The following is a 20003-nucleotide window of genomic DNA, read 5'->3' as shown; positions in this document are numbered from 1 at the left end:
CCTGGCGCTGCAGTCCCCGGTCTCACCCGCCCGCCCTTGGCTCCATCGACAGCCCATCTCCGTCCGCCACTGGGCCCCCTGCATTCAAATCGATTCAGCAGCGCCTCACCTCTGACGCCGTGTGAAAGCACAGTGGCGGATCACCTCTTTTCGGGCCTTCCCTCCCTGTGTCCCACCCTCGTCTGATGTAACTTCCTGTTTCCGCGCGGGCGGGACACAGGGAGGGAAGGCCCGAAGGGAGGCGATCTGCCGCAGCTCTTTCACGCGAAGGTGAGGTGCTGCCGAATCAATTTGAATGCAGGGGCCCCGCTGGCGGACGGAGGGGGGCTGTCGACGGGGCTGAGGGTGGGCAGGTGGAGACTGGGGACTGCAGCGCCGGTGGCCTGAATAGCGATTTGGGGGGCGGGGGCGGCCTCAGGGGGGTGGCGGCCTCGGGAGGGGCGGCGGCGGCGGGGCCTCGGGGAGGATGGTGACGGGGCTCCGGGGGGCGGTCTTGCCCCCGGGCCCGACTCAGTCTCTTGGCGGCCTTGCCCAGATGCTGTTATATACCTGCTCCCTGTGCAGTATTGAGGCATATCATATCGAACGACCACCATAGCTTTGGAAAGTGCAAACGCTCAGCAACTGGCGGTAAATGCTTACCTCCGAAATGACCACTTGGCAAGTGCGAACTTACCACACGGCCATTTCTTTTTTTCAGCCTTTTTTACTTGCTGCGGCAAAAACAGCCACCACCGTTAGCGCAGGGTCCCTTTTACCGCAGCTGAGTAAAATGGCCACTAAATGAGCTGTGATCTTACTGTGTCCCCAGCGCTCCTTCCCTCCCCCCCTCCCCGGTCTTCTAAATATGGGGTTGTCTATAGCAGAGACTGATCTTGAGCATCGTAGGTTGTTCTATGGTGACCTACTGCAGGAAACCCCCCTCCTATCTCAGTTGTGAGGCTTTAGATGGAGCAGTTGATCTAGGCATTACTGATTTTTTTAATGCTACTTGGTGGTAGGTACTGAACGCTAGAAGTCAACATGGAAAGCCTTTCTGGTTATACCATTATATCCATGATTTTGTTGGTTCAGTTCAAATACTTTTTGTAAACAATCCCAGATTACCTAAGTGATGTTAATAAATGGCTCTCCCTTCCTCTTAAATCCTTGGAGGTCACGGTACCTTAGTATCACAACCTCCAGGAGTACTTTAACTACCAGAACTTTGTCATAAGTTAATACGTTTAGGGGTCCTTTTGCTAAGGTGTGCTGATAAATGGCTTGTGGTAGTGTAGATGTGGGTTTTGAGCGGGCACTGATCCATTTTTCAGCGCGCCTGTAAAAAAAGGCTTTTTAAAACATTTTTTTGCCAAAAATGGACGTGCGGCAAAATCAAAATTGCCTCGTGTCCATTTCGGGTCTGCGACTTTACCGCCAGCCATTGACCTAGCGGTCAAGTTTCACACGGTAACCAGGCGGCAATGACCTACGTGCGCCACATGCCACTTGGCGCGCATCCGAAATATTTTGGATGTGCGCATCGGACGCGCGGCAAAAATGAAATTACCGCAAGAGTCATTCGGCAGCAGTGCGATAACTCCATTTTGGCGCGCGTAGACGCTTACGTGGCTTAGTAAAAGGGCCCCTTATTTTTTATTGGAAGAGGAATCTGATATGGCCATTTTAATTCAAAATCCACGACTCAGTCCCTCAGTTCTATTCTTGGGTTCCCTTTTCATTTCTTTGTCACATTCCTTTCCAATGGTCTCCCAGCTTGCTACAGATATTCAAGTTTCAAATAACTGAAACAGCTCTGTATGCAAATTATGCCATGATGTATCAGGTCCTGCGATTTAATGATCTGAATCAGCTTTCAGCAATTTGGAACCTTCTGTCAACACCAAGTTCGCTTTACGGCCCACAGATACCACTGAAGACCATTCTGGGCTTATTGCATTGAACTTAAAACGAAAACTAACATTAATTCTGAGACATTTCTATGGCACTTGTATTGTTCTGCATAATTTGTAGAGGTTGCAGGGAAATTAAAACAAGAGCAAAAATCACACAAAATAGGTCGCCAAAGGTCAAATCTCTGACTCCCTTCTGTATGACCTCTGGTCCAGTGCTATCGTTGCCTGCAGTCTGTCATATTCGTGTCGGCTGTCTGGGCTCAGTTCGTCCAAGTCTCTGTCGTCGTCATCCTCATCCTCATCTCGGCTCATGAAGGCCAGCTCATTCTCATAACAGAAGGAGTTGGTGTTGGGAGGCAAGAATTTGTTTTCTACCAGGTCCTTGGCACAGCACCGTGGGGTTGACGGAACTTCGTAGGTTTTGTGAAAGTGGGAATAGTCAATTTTGTATTGGTTTTTCTCTTCAAACAAGACAGGCTCAAAACGGTGACCCCACAGGATTTCGCTGGCCAAGTACGAACTCCGAGCTTGTGCCGTCATGGCTGTGGCTTCGACCATGCCTTCAAGTATGACCACAATTTCAAAGTCTGATGATTCCAAGTCCTGCATGCTAATTCCAAATAATGGACTTTCCTCATCTATTTCATGAAGAATAGTAATTGGAGAAACCAAGAATATACGGTCCAAGCCTTTATCGAATCCAACATTGATGTCTATTTGATCGAGAGGTATATATTCCCCTTCTTCTGTGATTCTAGGCTTAATGAGCTGAGCTCTTACATGGGCTTCTACAATGTGGCTTTTTCTAAGGTTCCCCACTCTCCACATTAAGCAGAGCTTTCCATCTCTCATAGCTATCACAGCATGATGGCTAAAAAGTAGAGTTTGTGCCCTTTTCTTGGGTCTGGCCATTTTTGCCATTATTGCACCAATCATAAAAGAGTCTATAATACAACCCACAATGGACTGAAAAACCACCATAAAAATGGCTATTGGACATTCCTCTGTCACACAACGAAATCCATAGCCTATAGTGGTTTGAGTTTCAATGGAGAACAAGAAAGCAGCTATAAAACCATTAACATGAAGAACACAGGGTTGGAAGTTCTCGTCTCCAGAAGGATTTTCTAGGTCTCCATGGACAAGTGCAATCAGCCAGAAAAACAGCCCAAAAAATAACCAGGATAACAAGAAAACCAGGGAGAAAATCAAGAACATGTACCTCCAACGAATGTCAACACAAGTCGTGAACATGTCTGCTATGTATCTTTGGGACTTTTCATCCATGTTCGTGAACTGAACGTTGCACTGACCGTTCTTCTTTACAAACCTGTTTCGACATTTCCTTCTGGTGTGAATTTTACCATTGCCAAAACCGTTGACACCTGGCATGTTGGCCAACCGAAGCCCGCCTTCGTCAGAGGATACTATGCTGTAGGGGTTGATCAGACCTGTGTTCATACCCATGTGAAGCATGGGACGGTTTCTGACGTCCTCTGACTTCTTCTTTTTATTATTTTTGTTTTCTGTATGCCCAACCTGCAGATAATGCTGTTGTAGAAGGGAAGTCCAAAGCCTTATGGTCTCTGTTAATAGTTCAACCAACAGATCCACAGAACAAACCTGTAATACAAAGACAGAATATTTAGTTTTGATATACAGCGTTGGAATATTTGAAAACTCAATAACTGTATATACGGAAGGCAGATTGGGCTATAAATTATAACAGATAAAGAGTTTATTTTATTTTTATTTATTTATTAGGATTTATTTATCGCTTTTTTGAAAGAATTCACTAAGGCGGTGTACAGTAAGAATAGGGAGGTCTTATTATGCATTACAACTCTAAAATACAGATTGCACAGTTAGCTGGATGGCATCGTAACGGCACATTTCCATAGTGTCGAACGGTGAGGAGGCCGAATGCCTGTAGATAGGATTCAATGCCAAGAAGTGCTGAGTCATCACTTGGAGCACAGAAATGTGCAGGCAGTATATTCTGTAATAGGAGGAGAGAGACCTGGGGTGACAGTGTCAGTTCCATTTGAAACTGAAAACATGGTCGTAGCCTTTTGGCCGTAACTGAGCAGAAAAAGGATTTGGGGCCAGTTTCGGCACCATAACAGAAATCAAAACCGAAATTCGGTCAGCCTCTAGTTTTGCAAATACCATGACAGGCATAAACCTAAGATAAGATTTATTTATAACAATTCACAAGTAATTCAAAACAGTTTACAGAAAAGTAAAATACAATCATACCATATAAATAACAATAAAAAAACAAACAAATGAAATTACCATAAACACACACACAAAAAAAATCACAACATGAAAGTAGACTGCATAATTTCAGAAGCAGGGGGGCTAAATCCAGTACATGACACCCAAATCTGAGCGTTGAAAAAAAAATGAGTGCTAAGTGCTATTCTATAAACGGCGCTCCGAGTTGACTGCTTAGTTCCGCGATCCGCGCCCAAGGATTTGCACCAACTGAAACCTGGTGTAAATCCTCACGCGTAGATTGGATGCGGATCTGCCATATTCTATAGTACTATCTGCAAATTCTAGGAATGCCCCACTCCCATGGCCACACCCCTTTTTCGGAGACACGCTTACAAATTTACGCCTACATCTTGTAGACAGGGCCGCCGAGAGGGGGGGAACAGGGGGGACAAAAGTCCCCAGGCCCAGGCCTCCGGGGGGGGGGCCCGGCGCTGCCGCAGTCAGGCCCGTCCGCCCTTCTGTCGCTCCCACAACTAACCTTAAGCCTTCCGTCGCTCCCACAACTAACCACCTTAAGCGCCTTCATCTTCGCAGCAAGCAGCAGCAGCAGGGCAGGCCACTCCTTCCTTCCGTGTCCCGCCCTCGCCTGACGTAACGTCCGCGAGGGCGGGGCAGGGAAGGAAGGAGAGGTCTGCCCTCCTGCTGCTTGCTGCGAAGTTGAAGGCACTTCAGGTTAGATCAGGGGGCCCGGCACTGGCAGCGGGTGGAGGGGGGGCCCGGCGACCTCGGATGGGGGGGCGTGACGCGACCTCAAGTGTGGGGGCCGGGGGCGGCCTGGGGACGGCCTTGTCCCGGGCCCGGCCCCGGCTCTCGGCGGCCCTGCTTTTAGAATACCAACTAGGAAGATGAGCCCATAAACTCAAATGTGTTGCCAACAAGTGCCAATAATTGATTGTTAATGCCCAATTATGGGTGCTAATTATTTATTTTATTTTATTTATTTATTAGGATTTATTTACCACTTTTTTGAAGGAATTCACTCAAGGCGGTGTAGAGTAAGAATAAATCAAACATGAGCAATAGACAATTACAGCAGTAAAAATATTCAACTAACAATACAAAGTATGGCATATTTACTACTTACCAGGGGCGTAGCCAGACAACAGATTTTGGGTGGGCCTCAGCAAGAATTGGGTGGGCAGCAAGTGTTCTTCCCCCCTCCAAAAAAAAAATCTCAGCTGGTGGGAAAACGCTTCTTTCCACCTTGGCAGCAGGAATGCACTGAAAACTGAGCATGCGCAGGTGCCAGTGTCGTGGAGAGTAGCGTTTTTGTTACCATCAGGGGGAAATCTTCAGCTGGTGGAGTTTGGGATTCCCACCAGTTACCACTGAACATGTGCTACTGTTGGGTGGGCCTGAGCCATAAATAGGTGGGCCCTGGCCCACCCAAGCCCACCTGTGGCTATGCCACTGCTACTTACAATGCCAACACAACACGTAATGGAATATTTTAACAGACAGCATAGGGTATAAGCAAAGACGGAACATATAGATGGGTAAGAAAGTAGGAAGAATTAGAAACTAAAGGTGATTGATTTGAAGAAAGTTGCACGTGAGGTCAGAGAGATGGTTAAATATTATCTCAGCTAGGGTAGGAGTGGATAAACATGTCCTGCTGCAGTATATGCAGCCCGAGACAATCCTTGTGTGTGTGAGTGAGACTAACAAGTTAGTTACTTCTTCCGTTAAAGGCTTGGTGGAAGAGCTAAGCTTTCACCTGCTTCCTGAAGTAGAGGTAGTCTTGTGTTAAGCGGAGCCTTTCAGGCAATGCATTCCAGAGTGTGGGGGCTACTCCGGAGAAGGCTCGCTTGCGGGTATCACATCGGTTGGCTCGTGTCCAAATTTGCATGCACAGTTTTGAGCACCATATATAGAATTGGTGGGATGATGTCAAAGATGATCTTAATCTCTCAGCACTTGCACTTCTCTCTGCTGTCCATAAGGTGTAATATTTTCTACCTTTGTTTTGGAATTTATATACGATAGTATCGAGCTTGCAGGAACCAGGGACACATAGATTTAAAGAGCAATTGTATACCCCATGCCTATAGAGATTATGCTCAGTTAAAACATCAAAAGCTCACCAATAGTCTACTGCCGTCAATGTAATAAACAGTAGAAGCGTACCGCATGTCAGCACTATGTCATTATTAGCTCATATCCCTTGAGAAAGCAGCTGCGAAACGGGTGCCGATCGGGGTCCGACAAGCTTGCAGATAAGTGACATTGCTTTTGAATCTTCATCAACTTCTAGTCATTCTCTTTGGTTGTTTTGCATCGAATTACGATGTGATTTGGAGTGTGACAGAAACATACAATTAGGATTAAAACATTAAAATTAAAAATTGGATAAAAAAGATAGATACACACATGTTTTGGTAGGTAGGGGGTTTTGTCAATGATTATACCAGTCACAAGTGGGATTCGTCCATACATTGGGTGTTGATAATTATTCATCATGTCCCGGTGAAGATAGGAGACTTTTTTCCCCCCTTAGAATAATTTTAGAGTGAACGCTGTGCCTACTCTTTGGTTGAGATTATAGAGATTGTGCAACAGGAGAACAGGAGCTGGATGGTGATGTTGAAATGCTGAAGAGGTGTGTTCCCCCCCCCCCCCCCCCCCAGCTGAAGAGTTATCTGGTCAGTGGACACACAGCCACTTGGCTTTAAATGGGAGCTAGATGAGAAGACAAGAAAGGGAAAGGGGGTGGGATTTAATATACCTCCTTTCTGTAGTAACAGTCAAAGCAATTTTACATATTATATGCAGGTACTTATTTGTACCAGGGGCAATGGAGGGTTAAGTGATTTGCCCAGAGCCACAAGGAGCTGCAGTGGGAATTAAACCCAGTTCCCCTTGTTCTCAGGCCGCTGCACTAACCATTAGGCCAGGGATGGATGAAAGAGAGAAGGGGGAGTGCACAAGGTCAAGAGAGGAAAGGGAATTGCAAAGGGGAAGAGACAGCTGAGTCATACAGACACACCCCTCTACCAGGGCGTAGCCAGACACCCAAATATGGGTGGGCTTGGGCTCAAGATGGGTGGGCAGAAGAACTCCACCCTGTCCCACAAGTGATTTGGTCTCTCCCTCTCTCACCTGCATGCCATCTAGTCTCTCAAACATCCCCCCTCCCCTGCATAGCTTTTAAATAGCAGATTTTCACCAACAGTGAGCAGCAACTAATACACACTGCTCATGTTGGCCCCACAGCCTTCCCACTGATGCAACTTCCTGTTTATGCATAGGTGGGAATAAGAGGGAAGGCTGTGCGGTTGGTGCGAACAGTACATATCAGTCGCTGCTTGCTGTAGGCAAAGATCTGCTATTCACAAGGTATGCAGGAGGGTCAGTTGTTGGGAGGTTTTGGGCTGGTGGGGATTGGAGATCCCTGTCAGCCACATCATAGGTATGCTGCTACTGGGTGGGCCTGAGCCCAAAGTGGGTAGGCTTGGGCCCACCCAGGCCCACCCTTGGCTACGCCACTGCCCTCTACTCAACTCCTCAGCCATATGCAATACTCACAATCCCCCCCATACTCACTCAGCACCTTCCACTATTCTATGCTCTCATGCTCTTACTCACTGTGACCCCTCCCCACCAATTGCAGTCCCCATTCACCCATTCACTCGGGCCACTGCTACTCATTGCTTCTCCAGCTGGTCACTTATTCAACTCCTCTGTCAGTTATCACCTACCTATCCACTCACTCACTCAGTCCTTTTGACACTGGTAATAGCCCCTGACACTCATTCATTCAGCCCCTCTGACAAATATAACCCCCATGCACTCACTGGCTCATTCCATCATAAGCACACACATACATCTCCACCCCCTCCCCCAGCATGCATTCCTTCTTCAAAATTTGCCTTTATGCCATGGTTAACACACGCACTTTTTAAATTTGTTCTGGTTATCAATAGAAATCAAACCAAATAAAACATGGAAAAGAAAATAAGATGATACCTTTTTTATTGGACATAACTTAATACATTTCTTGATTAGCTTTCGAAGGTTGCCCTTCTTCCTCAGATCGGAAATAAGCAAATGTGCTAGCTGACAGTGTATATAAGTGAAAACATTCAAGCATTACTATGACAGTAAAATAGATACCATTGGAGATTCTACATGGAATGTTGCTACTATTGGAGATTCTACATGGAATGTTGCTATTCCACTAGCAACATTCCATGTAGAAGGCTGCGCAGGCTTCTGTTTCTGTGAGTCTGACGTCCTGCACGTACGTGCAGGACGTCAGACTGACAGAAGCAGAAGCCTGCGCGGCCACATTGGTGATCTACAAGGGCCGACTTCTACATGGAATGTTGCTAGTGGAATAGCAACATTCCATGTAGAATCTATAGAAATCAAACCAAATAAAACATGGAAAAGAAAATAAGATGATACCTTTTTTATTGGACATAACTTAATACATTTCTTGATTAGCTTTCGAAGGTTGCCCTTCTTCCTCAGATCGGAAATAAGCAAATGTGCTAGCTGACAGTGTATATAAGTGAAAACATTCAAGCATTACTATGACAGTCTGACAGGGTGGGAGGATGGGGGTGGGTCGGAGGTATGCATGGGGACATCAAAGCATATCATTGATATTCTAACAGGATGGGTGTGGATAGGTGAGGGGAATGTTGCTGCTATTGGAGGTTCTACATGGAATGTTGCTACTATTGGAGATTCTACATGGAATGTTGCTATTCCACTAGCAACATTCCATGTAGAAGGCTGCGCAGGCTTCTGTTTCTGTGAGTCTGACGTCCTGCGTCAGACTCACAGAAGCAGAAGCCTGCGCGGCCACATTGGTGATCTACAAGGGCCGACTTCTACATGGAATGTTGCTAGTGGAATAGCAACATTCCATGTAGAATCTATAGAAATCAAACAAAATAAAACATGGAAAAGAAAATAAGATGATACCTTTTTTATTGGACATAACTTAATACATTTCTTGATTAGCTTTCGAAGGTTGCCCTTCTTCCTCAGATCGGAAATAAGCAAATGTGCTAGCTGACAGTGTATATAAGTGAAAACATTCAAGCATTACTATGACAGTAAAATAGATACCATTGGAGATTCTACATGGAATGTTGCTACTATTGGAGATTCTACATGGAATGTTGCTATTCCACTAGAAGGCTGCGCAGGCTTCTGTTTCTGTGAGTCTGACGTCCTGCACGTACGTGCAGGACGTCAGACTCACAGAAGCAGAAGCCTGCGCGGCCACATTGGTGATCTACAAGGGCCGACTTCTACATGGAATGTTGCTAGTGGAATAGCAACATTCCATGTAGAATCTATAGAAATCAAACCAAATAAAACATGGAAAAGAAAATAAGATGATACCTTTTTTATTGGACATAACTTAATACATTTCTTGATTAGCTTTCGAAGGTTGCCCTTCTTCCTCAGATCGGAAATAAGCAAATGTGCTAGCTGACAGTGTATATAAGTGAAAACATTCAAGCATACTACAAATTTATTCTGTAAACCACTTAGATACTGAATCTGTTATGCACAGCACTTTACATACAGGCGTAAGCCCTGTCTCGGAGAGCTTATAATCCCAAGATCACAAGGTATCTCCGTGGGAGAAGCAGGATATGGCTCAGCCCACTCCCATTGTCATTAACCCAGAACTGAATACTGAAGTTGGTCATCTGAGAGCAGAAAGGTTTTTTTGTGCATGAGACAGTACAAGAACAACATCCCACGGCCATGTCAGGAAACCCCCAATGCATATTTTACAACAGCTGGACAAAGTGATCCATGATTTTGTTCTCAATGCTATACTTGTGTTGGAATTGGTGGTAAGCACAGCAGTGGCAGATGCAGGACCGGGACTGTGGCCAATGTTCCCTCTGCTGCACAGGTGTCCTTCGCACACATTCCTACTGGTGGACTGGTGCATCGATATTGCATTTTCAATTTTGAGGGAGTCCAGCAAAACCTCACAATATGCCTACTGGTGGGAATGTGGGTGGGTGACTCCCATGCAGCTTAAAGGACTGTAAGGGACTGAGAAATGTTCCTTCCTGCTCTACCATTAAATCCACCTTATAGTTTGTCAATGTGCAGGATCTTGCCTGTCACTACTACTACTACTACTACTTAACATTTCTAGAGCGCTACTAGGGTTACGCAGCGCTGTACAAATTAACAAATAAGGACAGTCCCTGCTCAGAAGAGCTTACAATCTAAAGGACGAAATGTCAAGTTGGGGTAGTTTAGATTTCCTGAGAGGAGGTGTAGTGATTAGGTGTCGAAGGCGACACTGAAGAGGTGGGATTTGAGCAATGATTTGAAGATGGGTAGGGAGGGGGGCCCGGCGTATGGGCTCAGGGAGTTTGTTCCAAGCATGGGGTGAAGCGAGGCAGAAAGGGCGAAGCCTAGAGTTGGCGGTGGTGGAGAAGGGTACTGAAAGGAGGGATTTGTCAAGAGAGCGGAGGTTACGGGTGGGGACATAAGGGGAGATGAGAGTAGAGAGATAAGGAGGGGCTGCAGATCGAGTGCATTTGTAGGTGAGTAGGAGAAGTTTGAACTGTATGCGGTATCTGATCGGAAGCCAGTGAAGTGACTTGAGGAGAGGGGTGATATGAGTATATCGGTTGAGGCGGAAGATAAGACGTGCGGCCGAGTTCTGGATGGACTGAAGGGGGGATAGATGGCTAAGTGGGAGGCCGGTGAGGAGTAGGTTGCAGTAGTCAAGGCGAGAGGTAATGAGAGAGTGGATGAGAGTTCGAGTGGTGTGCTTGGAGAGGAGGGGGTGAATTTTGCTAATGTTATAGAGGAAGAAGCGACAGGTCTTGGCTACTCCTGATCAACCGCACCAGTCTGGGTATAAACAGCAACTTTCTGTTTGCCAGATTTTTATTTTATTTATTTATTTGTTACATTTGTACCCCACATTTTCCCACCTATTTGCAGGCTCAATGTGGCTTACATAGTACCGGAAAGGCGTTCGCCAACTCCGGTATGAACAAATACAAGGTGATATTGTGGTAGAATAAGGTTCGTGTGGAATCGTAGAGTGGAAGAGTTGTCCTATGTCCATTACGTGCTTTGGTTTCGTTGTGTTGCAGGGTTCAGGCATTTAAGTAGGGTCGGTAGGGTATGCCTTTTTGAACAGGTTAGTTTTTGGTGATTTCCGGAACTTTAGGTGGTCATACGTTGTTTTCACGGCTTTTGGTGATGCGTTCCAGAGTTGTGTGCTGATGTAGGAAAAGCTGGATGCATAGGTTGATTTGTATTTGAGTCCTTTGCAGATTTAGTGATTAGATGCTTGAGACAAATTCCCAAAACCATGCAGGGAAGTGAGGAAGCCGGGATATCGACAGCCAGCTGGCAAACTCACTCCATTCCTGACATACCATCAACCAGACTGAAGCCCATCTCCACAGGCTAACAAGGGACTTCCAACCCTGACCTTGGGATCCTGTAGCCAGCTGGGTTTTCAGGATACCCATGATTCAGCAAAAGATGTAATTGTATATACCAGATCTCCACCGTGTGCAAATTCATCTCATGCATATTTAGCATGGCTATCGTGGAAACCTGAGTGGCTATGGGGGGATCACCAGACAGGTTTGAGAAGCCCTGAGGTATGTCTGTTACTTTCCTGGATAATCTCTCTGCTCACTTTTCCTGTTGCAAGGTGGCAGTTAAAAATAGCAGTAAACTCCTACCTCGCTTCAGTCACGGTGCTTGCATTTGGGATGCATTCATGACACATCACCTTTTCCTCACAAGTCTAATGCCTGGCAGTAGAGTGTATACTGGAAACCTGAGTGATCTATGCTGATAATACTTCCATGCCAGAACTGCAAGCTGTATTACCAGTGATGTAGCCAGGAAATGTTTACAGAGGGTGCTTCTTCCATGCGCCCCCATCTCCCCCCTCACTCATAAGCTGCCTGTGGCCTGCATCAGGACTTCTCTGAACCATCCTGCCCTTTTTGATGCAACTTCCTGTTTTGTGAAGGACGGAATGGTTCAGAGAGGAAGTCCCGGACCAGTGCAGGCCGCAGGCAGCCTATGAGTGCCGCTGCCGCTGCCCAGGCAAAGACTGCAGCTGAGATGATTTTACGGTACGGTGGGCAGCCAGGTCTGACAGGAGTTGCCTTCGCAACACATACACCTTGTATAAGTATGCCACTGTGCATTACTACCGGTCAGGATGCAGAGCAGTTTCAACACACCTGGAAAGATTCATTATTCTTGGCTGGCAGAAGCTAGCTGAAGGGACACCGAGCATTCATGAAGTGCGAGCTGAATCAGTGGCATAGCTACGTGGGTCCATGGGGGCCTGGGCCCCTCCACATTTGGTCCCCAACCCCCACCAGCTGAAGCCTATGTCCAGCGGTGGTCTCTGGCGCCGCTGCATTGCCTGCTTTGTTCCCTTCATGGTCCGGTGCACTCATTTTAGTGAAACACACGCTCAGTTTCATTTTAAAACGAGATGCTGTAAGTGAGGGGAAGAGAGCGCAGGACAAGCAATGCATCAGCGTCAGAGACCAGCGCTGGATGAAGGCTTCAACTGGTGGGGGTTGGGGACCCCCTTCAGCAAAGATGTACAGCGGCAGCAGTGGGTGGGGAGCGGCAGGGCGGCGGAGGGGGCGACGGGGTGGCAGTGCGGCGGTGGACCAAAATGTGCCTCCCCGCACTTTAGGCTCTGGCCCCCTCCCACCTCAAGGTCTGGCTACGCCCCTGTTGAATGATGAGTGGCCACACCCTCTTTGAGATCCAACTATCAGAATATACACGCACCACTTTACAGAATACGCTTAGAAAGTTTATTTATTTATTTAACACATTTACAGTGGTGGAAATAAGTATTTGATCCCTTGCTGATTTTGTAAGTTTGCCCACTGACAAAGACATGAGCAGCCCATAATTGAAGGGTAGGTTATTGGTAACAGTGAGAGATAGCACATCACAAATTACATCCGGAAAATCACATTGTGGAAAGTATATGAATTTATTTGCATTCTGCAGAGGGAAATAAGTATTTAATCCCTCTGGCAAACAAGACCTAATACTTGGTGGCAAAACCCTTGTTGGCAAGCACAGCGGTCAGACGTCTTCTGTAGTTGATGATGAGGTTTGCACACATGTCAGGAGGAATTTTGGTCCACTCCTCTTTGCAGATCATCTCTAAATCATTAAGAGCTGGGCTGTCGCTTGGCAACTCGCAGCTTCAGCTCCCTCCATAAGTTTTCAATGGGATTAAGGTCTGGTGACTGGCTAGGCCACTCCATGACCCTAATGTGCTTCTTCCTGAGCCACTCCTTTGTTGCCTTGGCTGTATGTTTTGGGTCATTGTCGTGCTGGAAGACCCAGCCACGACCCATTTTTAAGGCCCTGGCGGAGGGAAGGAGGTTGTCACTCAGAATTGTACGGTACATGGTCCCATCCATTCTCCCATTGATGCGGTGAAGTAGTCCTGTGCCCTTAGCAGAGAAACACCCCCAAAACATAACATTTCCACCTCCATGCTTGACAGTGGGGACGGTGTTCTTTGGGTCATAGGCAGCATTTCTCTTCCTCCAAACACGGCGAGTTGAGTTCATGCCAAAGAGCTCAATTTTTGTCTCATCTGACCACAGCACCTTCTCCCAATCACTCTCGGCATCATCCAGGTGTTCACTGGCAAACTTCAGACGGGCCGTCACATGTGCCTTCCGGAGCAGGGGGACCTTGCGGGCACTGCAGGATTGCAATCCGTTATGTCGTAATGTGTTACCAATGGTTTTCGTGGTGACAGTGGTCCCAGCTGCCTTGAGATCATTGACAAGTTCCCCCCTTGTAGTTGTAGGCTGATTTCTAACCTTCCTCATGATCAAGGATACCCCACGAGGTGAGATTTTGCGTGGAGCCCCAGATCTTTGTCGATTGACAGTCATTTTGTACTTCTTCCATTTTCTTACTATGGCACCAACAGTTGTCTCCTTCTCGCCCAGCGTCTTACTGATAGTTTTGTAGCCCATTCCAGCCTTGTGCAGGTGTATGATCTTGTCCCTGACATCCTTAGACAGCTCCTTGCTCTTGGCCATTTTGTAGAGGTTAGAGTCTGACTGATTCACTGAGTCTGTGGACAGGTGTCTTTCATACAGGTGACCATTGCCGACAGCTGTCTGTCATGCAGGTAACGAGTTGATTTGGAGCATCTACCTGGTCTGTAGGGGCCAGATCTCTTACTGGTTGGTGGGGGATCAAATAGTTATTTCCCTCTGCAGAATGCAAATAAATTCATATACTTTCCACAATGTGATTTTCCGGATTTAATTTGTGATGTGCTATCTCTCACTGTTACCAATAACCTACCCTTCAATTATGGGCTGCTCATGTCTTTGTCAGTGGGCAAACTTACAAAATCAGCAAGGGATCAAATACTTATTTCCACCACTGTATATCCCACATTTTCCCACTTAGTTGCAGGCTCAATGTGGCTTACACAATACCGGAGAGGCAGGCTCCGGTCCGGTAAAATACAAATACACAATATAGTAGTAGACTACTACTACTGCTACTACTATTTAACATTTCTAAAGCGCCACTAGGGTTACGCAGCGCTGTACAATTTAACATAGGACAGTCCCTGCTCAAAGAGCTTACAATCTAAAGGACAAATGTACAGTCAGACAAGTAGGGGTCGTCAAACTAGGGCAGTCTAGATTTCCTGAAAGGTATAGAGGTTTGGTGCCGAAAGCAACATTGAAGAGGTGGGCTTTGAGCAAGGATTTGAAGATGGGTAGGGAGGGGGCTTGGCGTAAGGGCTCAGGAAGTTGATTCCAAGCATAGGGTGAGGCGAGGCAGAATGAGCGGAGCCTGGAGTTGGCGGTGGTGGAGAAGGGTACTGAGAGGAGGGATTTGTCCTGTGAGCGGAGGTTACGGGTGGGAACGTAAGGGGAAATTAGGGTAGAGAGGTAATGAGGGGCTGCAGACTGAGTGCATTTGTAGGTAAGAAGGAGAAGCTTGAACTGAATGCGGTATCTGATCGGAAGCCAGTGAAGCGACCTGAGGAGAGGGGTGATATGAGTATATCGGTTCAGGCGGAATATAAGGCGTGCAGCAGAGTTCTGAACAGATTGACATATAAGAAACTTAAATAAAAGCAACAAAGAAATAAAAAGGGGGTGGTGATAAAAGTCCAATACGGTCCATAGTTTTGCTGTGTCGCAGGAAGTAGAAAGTTAATTTGGGTCAGGGGGATAGTCCTTCTTAAACAAGTTGGTTTTCAGTGACTTCCTGAAGTTATGATGGTTGTGGATAGATTTCACAGTTTTGGGCAAAGCGTTCCACAGTTGTGTACTTATGTAAGAAAAGCTGCATGCATAAATTGATTTGTAACTAAGTCCATTGCAGTTTGGATAATGCAAATTTAAGTAAGTTCGGGATAGACTGGTGCTGTTTCTGGGTGGTAGATTTATAAGGTTCAACATGTATCCAGGAACTTCGCCGTAAATAATCCTGTGGACCAGGGTGCAAACCTTAAAGGCAATACGTTCCTTGGCGGGAAGCCAATGCAATTTTTCACGAAGGGGTTTGGCACTTTCATATTTTGATTTTCCGAAGATCAGTCTGGCTGCTGTATTCTGTGCGGTCTGAAGTTTCTTAGTTAGTTGTTCTTTACAACCTGCATAAATTCTGTTGCAGTAATCTAAATGGCTTAATAAATCCTAATAAATAAACAAACAGCATTAGGGTGTGGTAGAGGCATAGCTAGGTGGGGCCAGGGGGGCATGGACCCCCACAGATTTAGCCCTGACCCCTCTACTTTCAACCCCCCCCCCACTGCCAACCCTCCCCTGCCACTTTTGACCCCCCCCCCCCCACTGCCGACCCTCCCCCGTCTCTGACGCCAGGTACCTTTGCTGGCGGGGGTCCCCAATCTCTGCCAGCCAAAGTTTTCTTCAGCGCCGGTCTCTGGCGCGTTCACTGATCTGTTTCTGTCACTCCTGACTCCTGACGTCTCAAAGGGGGTGTGGCCATGGGCGGGTCATGGGCAGGAATCAGGACTCACAGAGACAGATCAGCGAATGTGCCGGAGACCAGCGCTGAAGAAGACTTCGGCTGGCAGGGTTTGGGGACCCCCGCCAGCAAAGGTACCTGGCGACGGCAATGGAGGGGGGGGGGGTCGAAAGTGGCGGGGGAGGGTCAGTGGCGGGAGGTGGGGTCGAAAGTGGCTAGGGAGGGACGGCGGGGGGCGGTGGTGGGCTAAACTGTGCCCCCTCCCCCCGCCGAGGTCTGGCTACGCCCCTGGTGGTACTGTAAATTGCTATTACTTGTTTGTAATCCATTTTTTTACGTTTATTGAAAATGTGATTTAAAAAGGTACCCAGTAACTCACACTACGAAGTAAAAAGCCCAGTTTCCCTTTTTCTCCAATCACTGTGCAGACCACCTACTTAGGGAAAACCTAGTCTCTGGTCTTTGACACCGAAGCCCAGTAGGTCTTTGGATAGCTGCCATTCTGCCTCATCTGATAATCAAGACAAAATACAAAGCCTCAGACCGCAAAGGTTTTATGGATTGATTTTCTATTTGTTGTTCCCTCCTTATTCAGAACAGCAGAGCATTGGATTGGTTAATTCACCGAGGGGTCCTTTTACAAAGGCGCTCTGAAAAATGGCTTGTGGTAGTGTAGGCGCGGGTTTTGGGCGCACGCCGATCCATTTTTTAGCACGCCTGTAAAAAAGGCCTTTTTGGGTTTTGCTGAAAATGGATGTGTGGCAGAATCAAAATTGCCGCGCGTCCATTTTGGGTCTGAGACCCTACCGCCAGCCATTGACCTAGCGGTAAAAGAATCCGGGCGGTAATGACCTACGTGCGTCAAATGCCACTTGGCGTGCATCAGTTACACGCGCCCGAAAATTAAAAAAAAAACGTTTTTCAGATGCGCGTATCGGATGCGCTCCAAAAATGAAATTACCGCAAGAGCCAAGCTGTAGGTGGGCGGTAACTCCATTTTGCCACGCGTAGACACTCAAAGCAGCTTAGTAAAAGGGACCCTAAGCACTGGCATACCAAGGGGGAGCGGTGGGGGCAGTCCACCCCGGGTGCACGCCGCTGGAGGGGTGCCGCGCGCCTGTCGGCTCCGCTCGTTCTGTGCTCCCTCTGCCCCGGAACAGGTTACTTGCTGTTCCGGGGCAGAGGGAGCATGGAACGAGTGAAGCCGACAGCAGGTAAAAATGCACCCGGGGGGGTGTCCTTTCGCCAGGGGGGAGGGGGTGTCCTTTCACCGGGGGGGGGGGGTCATGCTGCACCCGGGGGGGGGGGCTCATCGGCGATCCGCCCCGGGTGTCAGCCACCCTAGGAACGTCACTGACCCTAAGCACTTAGAATAAAATTATTACTGTTTCCCTAATCTTTCCATCTCATTCCTCAGACAGATTTTTGAAAATTCTTCCTGCTCAGCCACCTCACCAGCTCTTTTTGGCAAACCCGAGATGCTTCTGAACATGTTTTTAGCTTCTACAGTGAAGTACAGATTCTTGTTTTCACTCAGCGCTTCCTCGCAAGGCTACCTGAAGCCAAAGTAGTTTGAAATGGATTTTTAAGGCAACAGAAAGCAATTGATGTCATTGAGGGACCGGAGGGAGGGTGGTTAATAAAAAAAATCTCTGGATAAAAGCATACAGATCAATAAAGAGAAGAATGGTACAAAGAAAAGCAGCTGGTGTTTTGGGAAATCCTGTAAGTTCCAGAGCTTAACATATAATAAAACACACAATTTGCTTGTCTTCATTTTTATCTTTGATTTGTTATGTTCTCTAGATTGCCACAAGCAAATTGTGTGTGTTTTTTATATGCGTTACATTTGTATATTATATTTTTATGTCTTTTAGAATTATTACAAGACCCCTGATGTAGGCGTTTTATTACGCCGAAACACGGACCGTGTCGGGTCCCTTTTGGGCTCATTTTCGAAAGAGAAGGGCGCCCACCTTCCGACACAAATCGGGAGATGGGCGTTCTTCTCACAGGGCCACCCAAATCGGCATAATCAAAAGCCGATTTTGGGCGCCCTCAACTGCTTTCCGTCGCGGGGACGACCAAAGTTCCCGGGTGCGTGTCAGAAGCATAGCGAAGGCAGGACTGGGGCGTGCTTAACACATGGACGTCCTCAGCCGATAATGGAAAAAAGAAGGGCGTCCCTGACGAACACTTGGCCGACTTTACTTGGTCCTTTTTTTTTACGACCAAGCCACAAAAATGTGCCCTAAATGACCAGGTGACCACCGGAGGGAATCGAGGATGACCTCCCCCTACTCCCCCAGTGGTCACTAACCCCCTCCCACCCTAAACAAATGTTCAAAATATTTTTCCAGCCTCTATGCCAGCCTGAAATATCATACCCAGCTCCATGACATCAGTATGCAGGTCCCTGAGCACTTTTAGTGGGTACTGCAGTGCACTTCAGGCAGTCGGACCGAAGCCCATCCCCACCTACCCGTTAAACTTGTGGTGGTAAATGTGAGCCCTCCAAAACCCACCACAAACCCACTGTACCCACATCTAGGTGCCCCCCTTCATCCCTAAGGGCTATGGGTGTGGTGTACAGTTGTGGGGAGTGGGTTTTGGGGGTTCAGCATACAAGGTAAGGGAGCTATGCACCTGGAAGCTTTTTCTGGTCCACTGCAGTGCCCCCTAGGGTGCCCCGTTGGTGTCCTGGCATGTGAGGGGGGCCAGTGCACTACGAATGCTGGCTCCTCCCACGACCAAAGGGCTTGGATTTGGTCGTTTCTGAGATGGGCATTCTCGGTTTCCATTATTGCCAAAAATCGGGGATGACCATCTCTAGGGACGACCATCTCTAAAGTCAACCTAAATGTGGAGATTTGGGCATCCCCGACCGTATTAGCGAAACGAAAGATGGCCGCCCATCTTGTTTCAATAATATGGGTTTCCCCGCCCCTTCGTGGGGGACGTCCTGCGAGGACGCCCTCAGGAAAACGTGGGCGCCCCGTTCGATTATGCCCCTCCACGTATCAGCAACAATAAAGTATTTCCTCATACTATCTCCAGCGTTGGATTCGTCTTTTGGTCAGCCTCTACTCCTGCGTGTTTGGACTTTTTGACGTAGAGGATTTTCCCTGCCTTCGTGTTCCATTTCTTAACATCTGCATGTTTTCTGTCACTTGTGCTTGTATTCTATAAGGAAGGGGTAGGTTCCTTCTACCATGCCTTAAAGAATGAATTAATTGAATGTAATCTATTAATTACTTATATAATCTACTACTCTAAACGTATTCTACATATACAATCCATTATTGTAATCTAGACAACACTGTGTTTCTTCCCCCTTTTCTTTTCCTTGATCATATTAATTGTACACCGCTTAGATAATTACTTTATTTGCGGTACAGTAAATAAATGAACTGTGAACAGTACTTTTCTTTATAGAATAGGCTCTTTCACTTGCTCATCTTCCAATGTGGTATATATCATTCAGTGTAAAAAATGTAACGAAGGATGCTATATTGGAGAAACAGGCCAGATGCTTAAGACAAGATTCAATTTACATAGACATCACATGAACAATACTGGTGCCAGTAGAGCTCCCACCCCTGTTGGTCAGCATTTTACAGGACCAGGACCAGGACACTGTACCAGTGACTTCACAGTGAGAATCCTGAAAGGTAACTTTAAAACCATACAAGAACGTAAGACCTTTGAAGTCAGAATGATTGAATATTTTAACACCCAACAGAAAGGACTTAACAAGGATCTGGGGTTCCTAGCCCATTATAAACCATAAAGCTGTATGTCTCTGTTGATCACCCTCCCCTCACCTATCCACACCCATCCTGT

The 20003-nt window shown here is 47.0% G+C and overlaps 1 protein-coding gene across 1 annotated transcript in view; it reads right to left on the bottom strand.

The window, feature by feature from the left end:
* Nucleotides 1-1589: 1589 nt before the first annotated feature.
* The window catches only part of LOC115475370 (ATP-sensitive inward rectifier potassium channel 12), a 50306-nt gene continuing 31892 nt past the window's right edge, over nt 1590-20003 (bottom strand). The window contains exon 2 of the mRNA XM_030211025.1: nt 1590-3518. Within this exon, the coding sequence (XP_030066885.1) occupies nt 2070-3371 (1302 nt within the window). The 5' untranslated portion in view covers nt 3372-3518 and the 3' untranslated portion in view covers nt 1590-2069. The remainder of the gene's footprint in view (nt 3519-20003) is intronic.

This window comes from Microcaecilia unicolor, chromosome 8 (genome assembly GCF_901765095.1).
Source record: "Microcaecilia unicolor chromosome 8, aMicUni1.1, whole genome shotgun sequence".
Classification (NCBI taxonomy): domain Eukaryota; kingdom Metazoa; phylum Chordata; class Amphibia; order Gymnophiona; family Siphonopidae; genus Microcaecilia; species Microcaecilia unicolor.
This window is presented reverse-complemented; position numbering and strand designations above follow the sequence as displayed.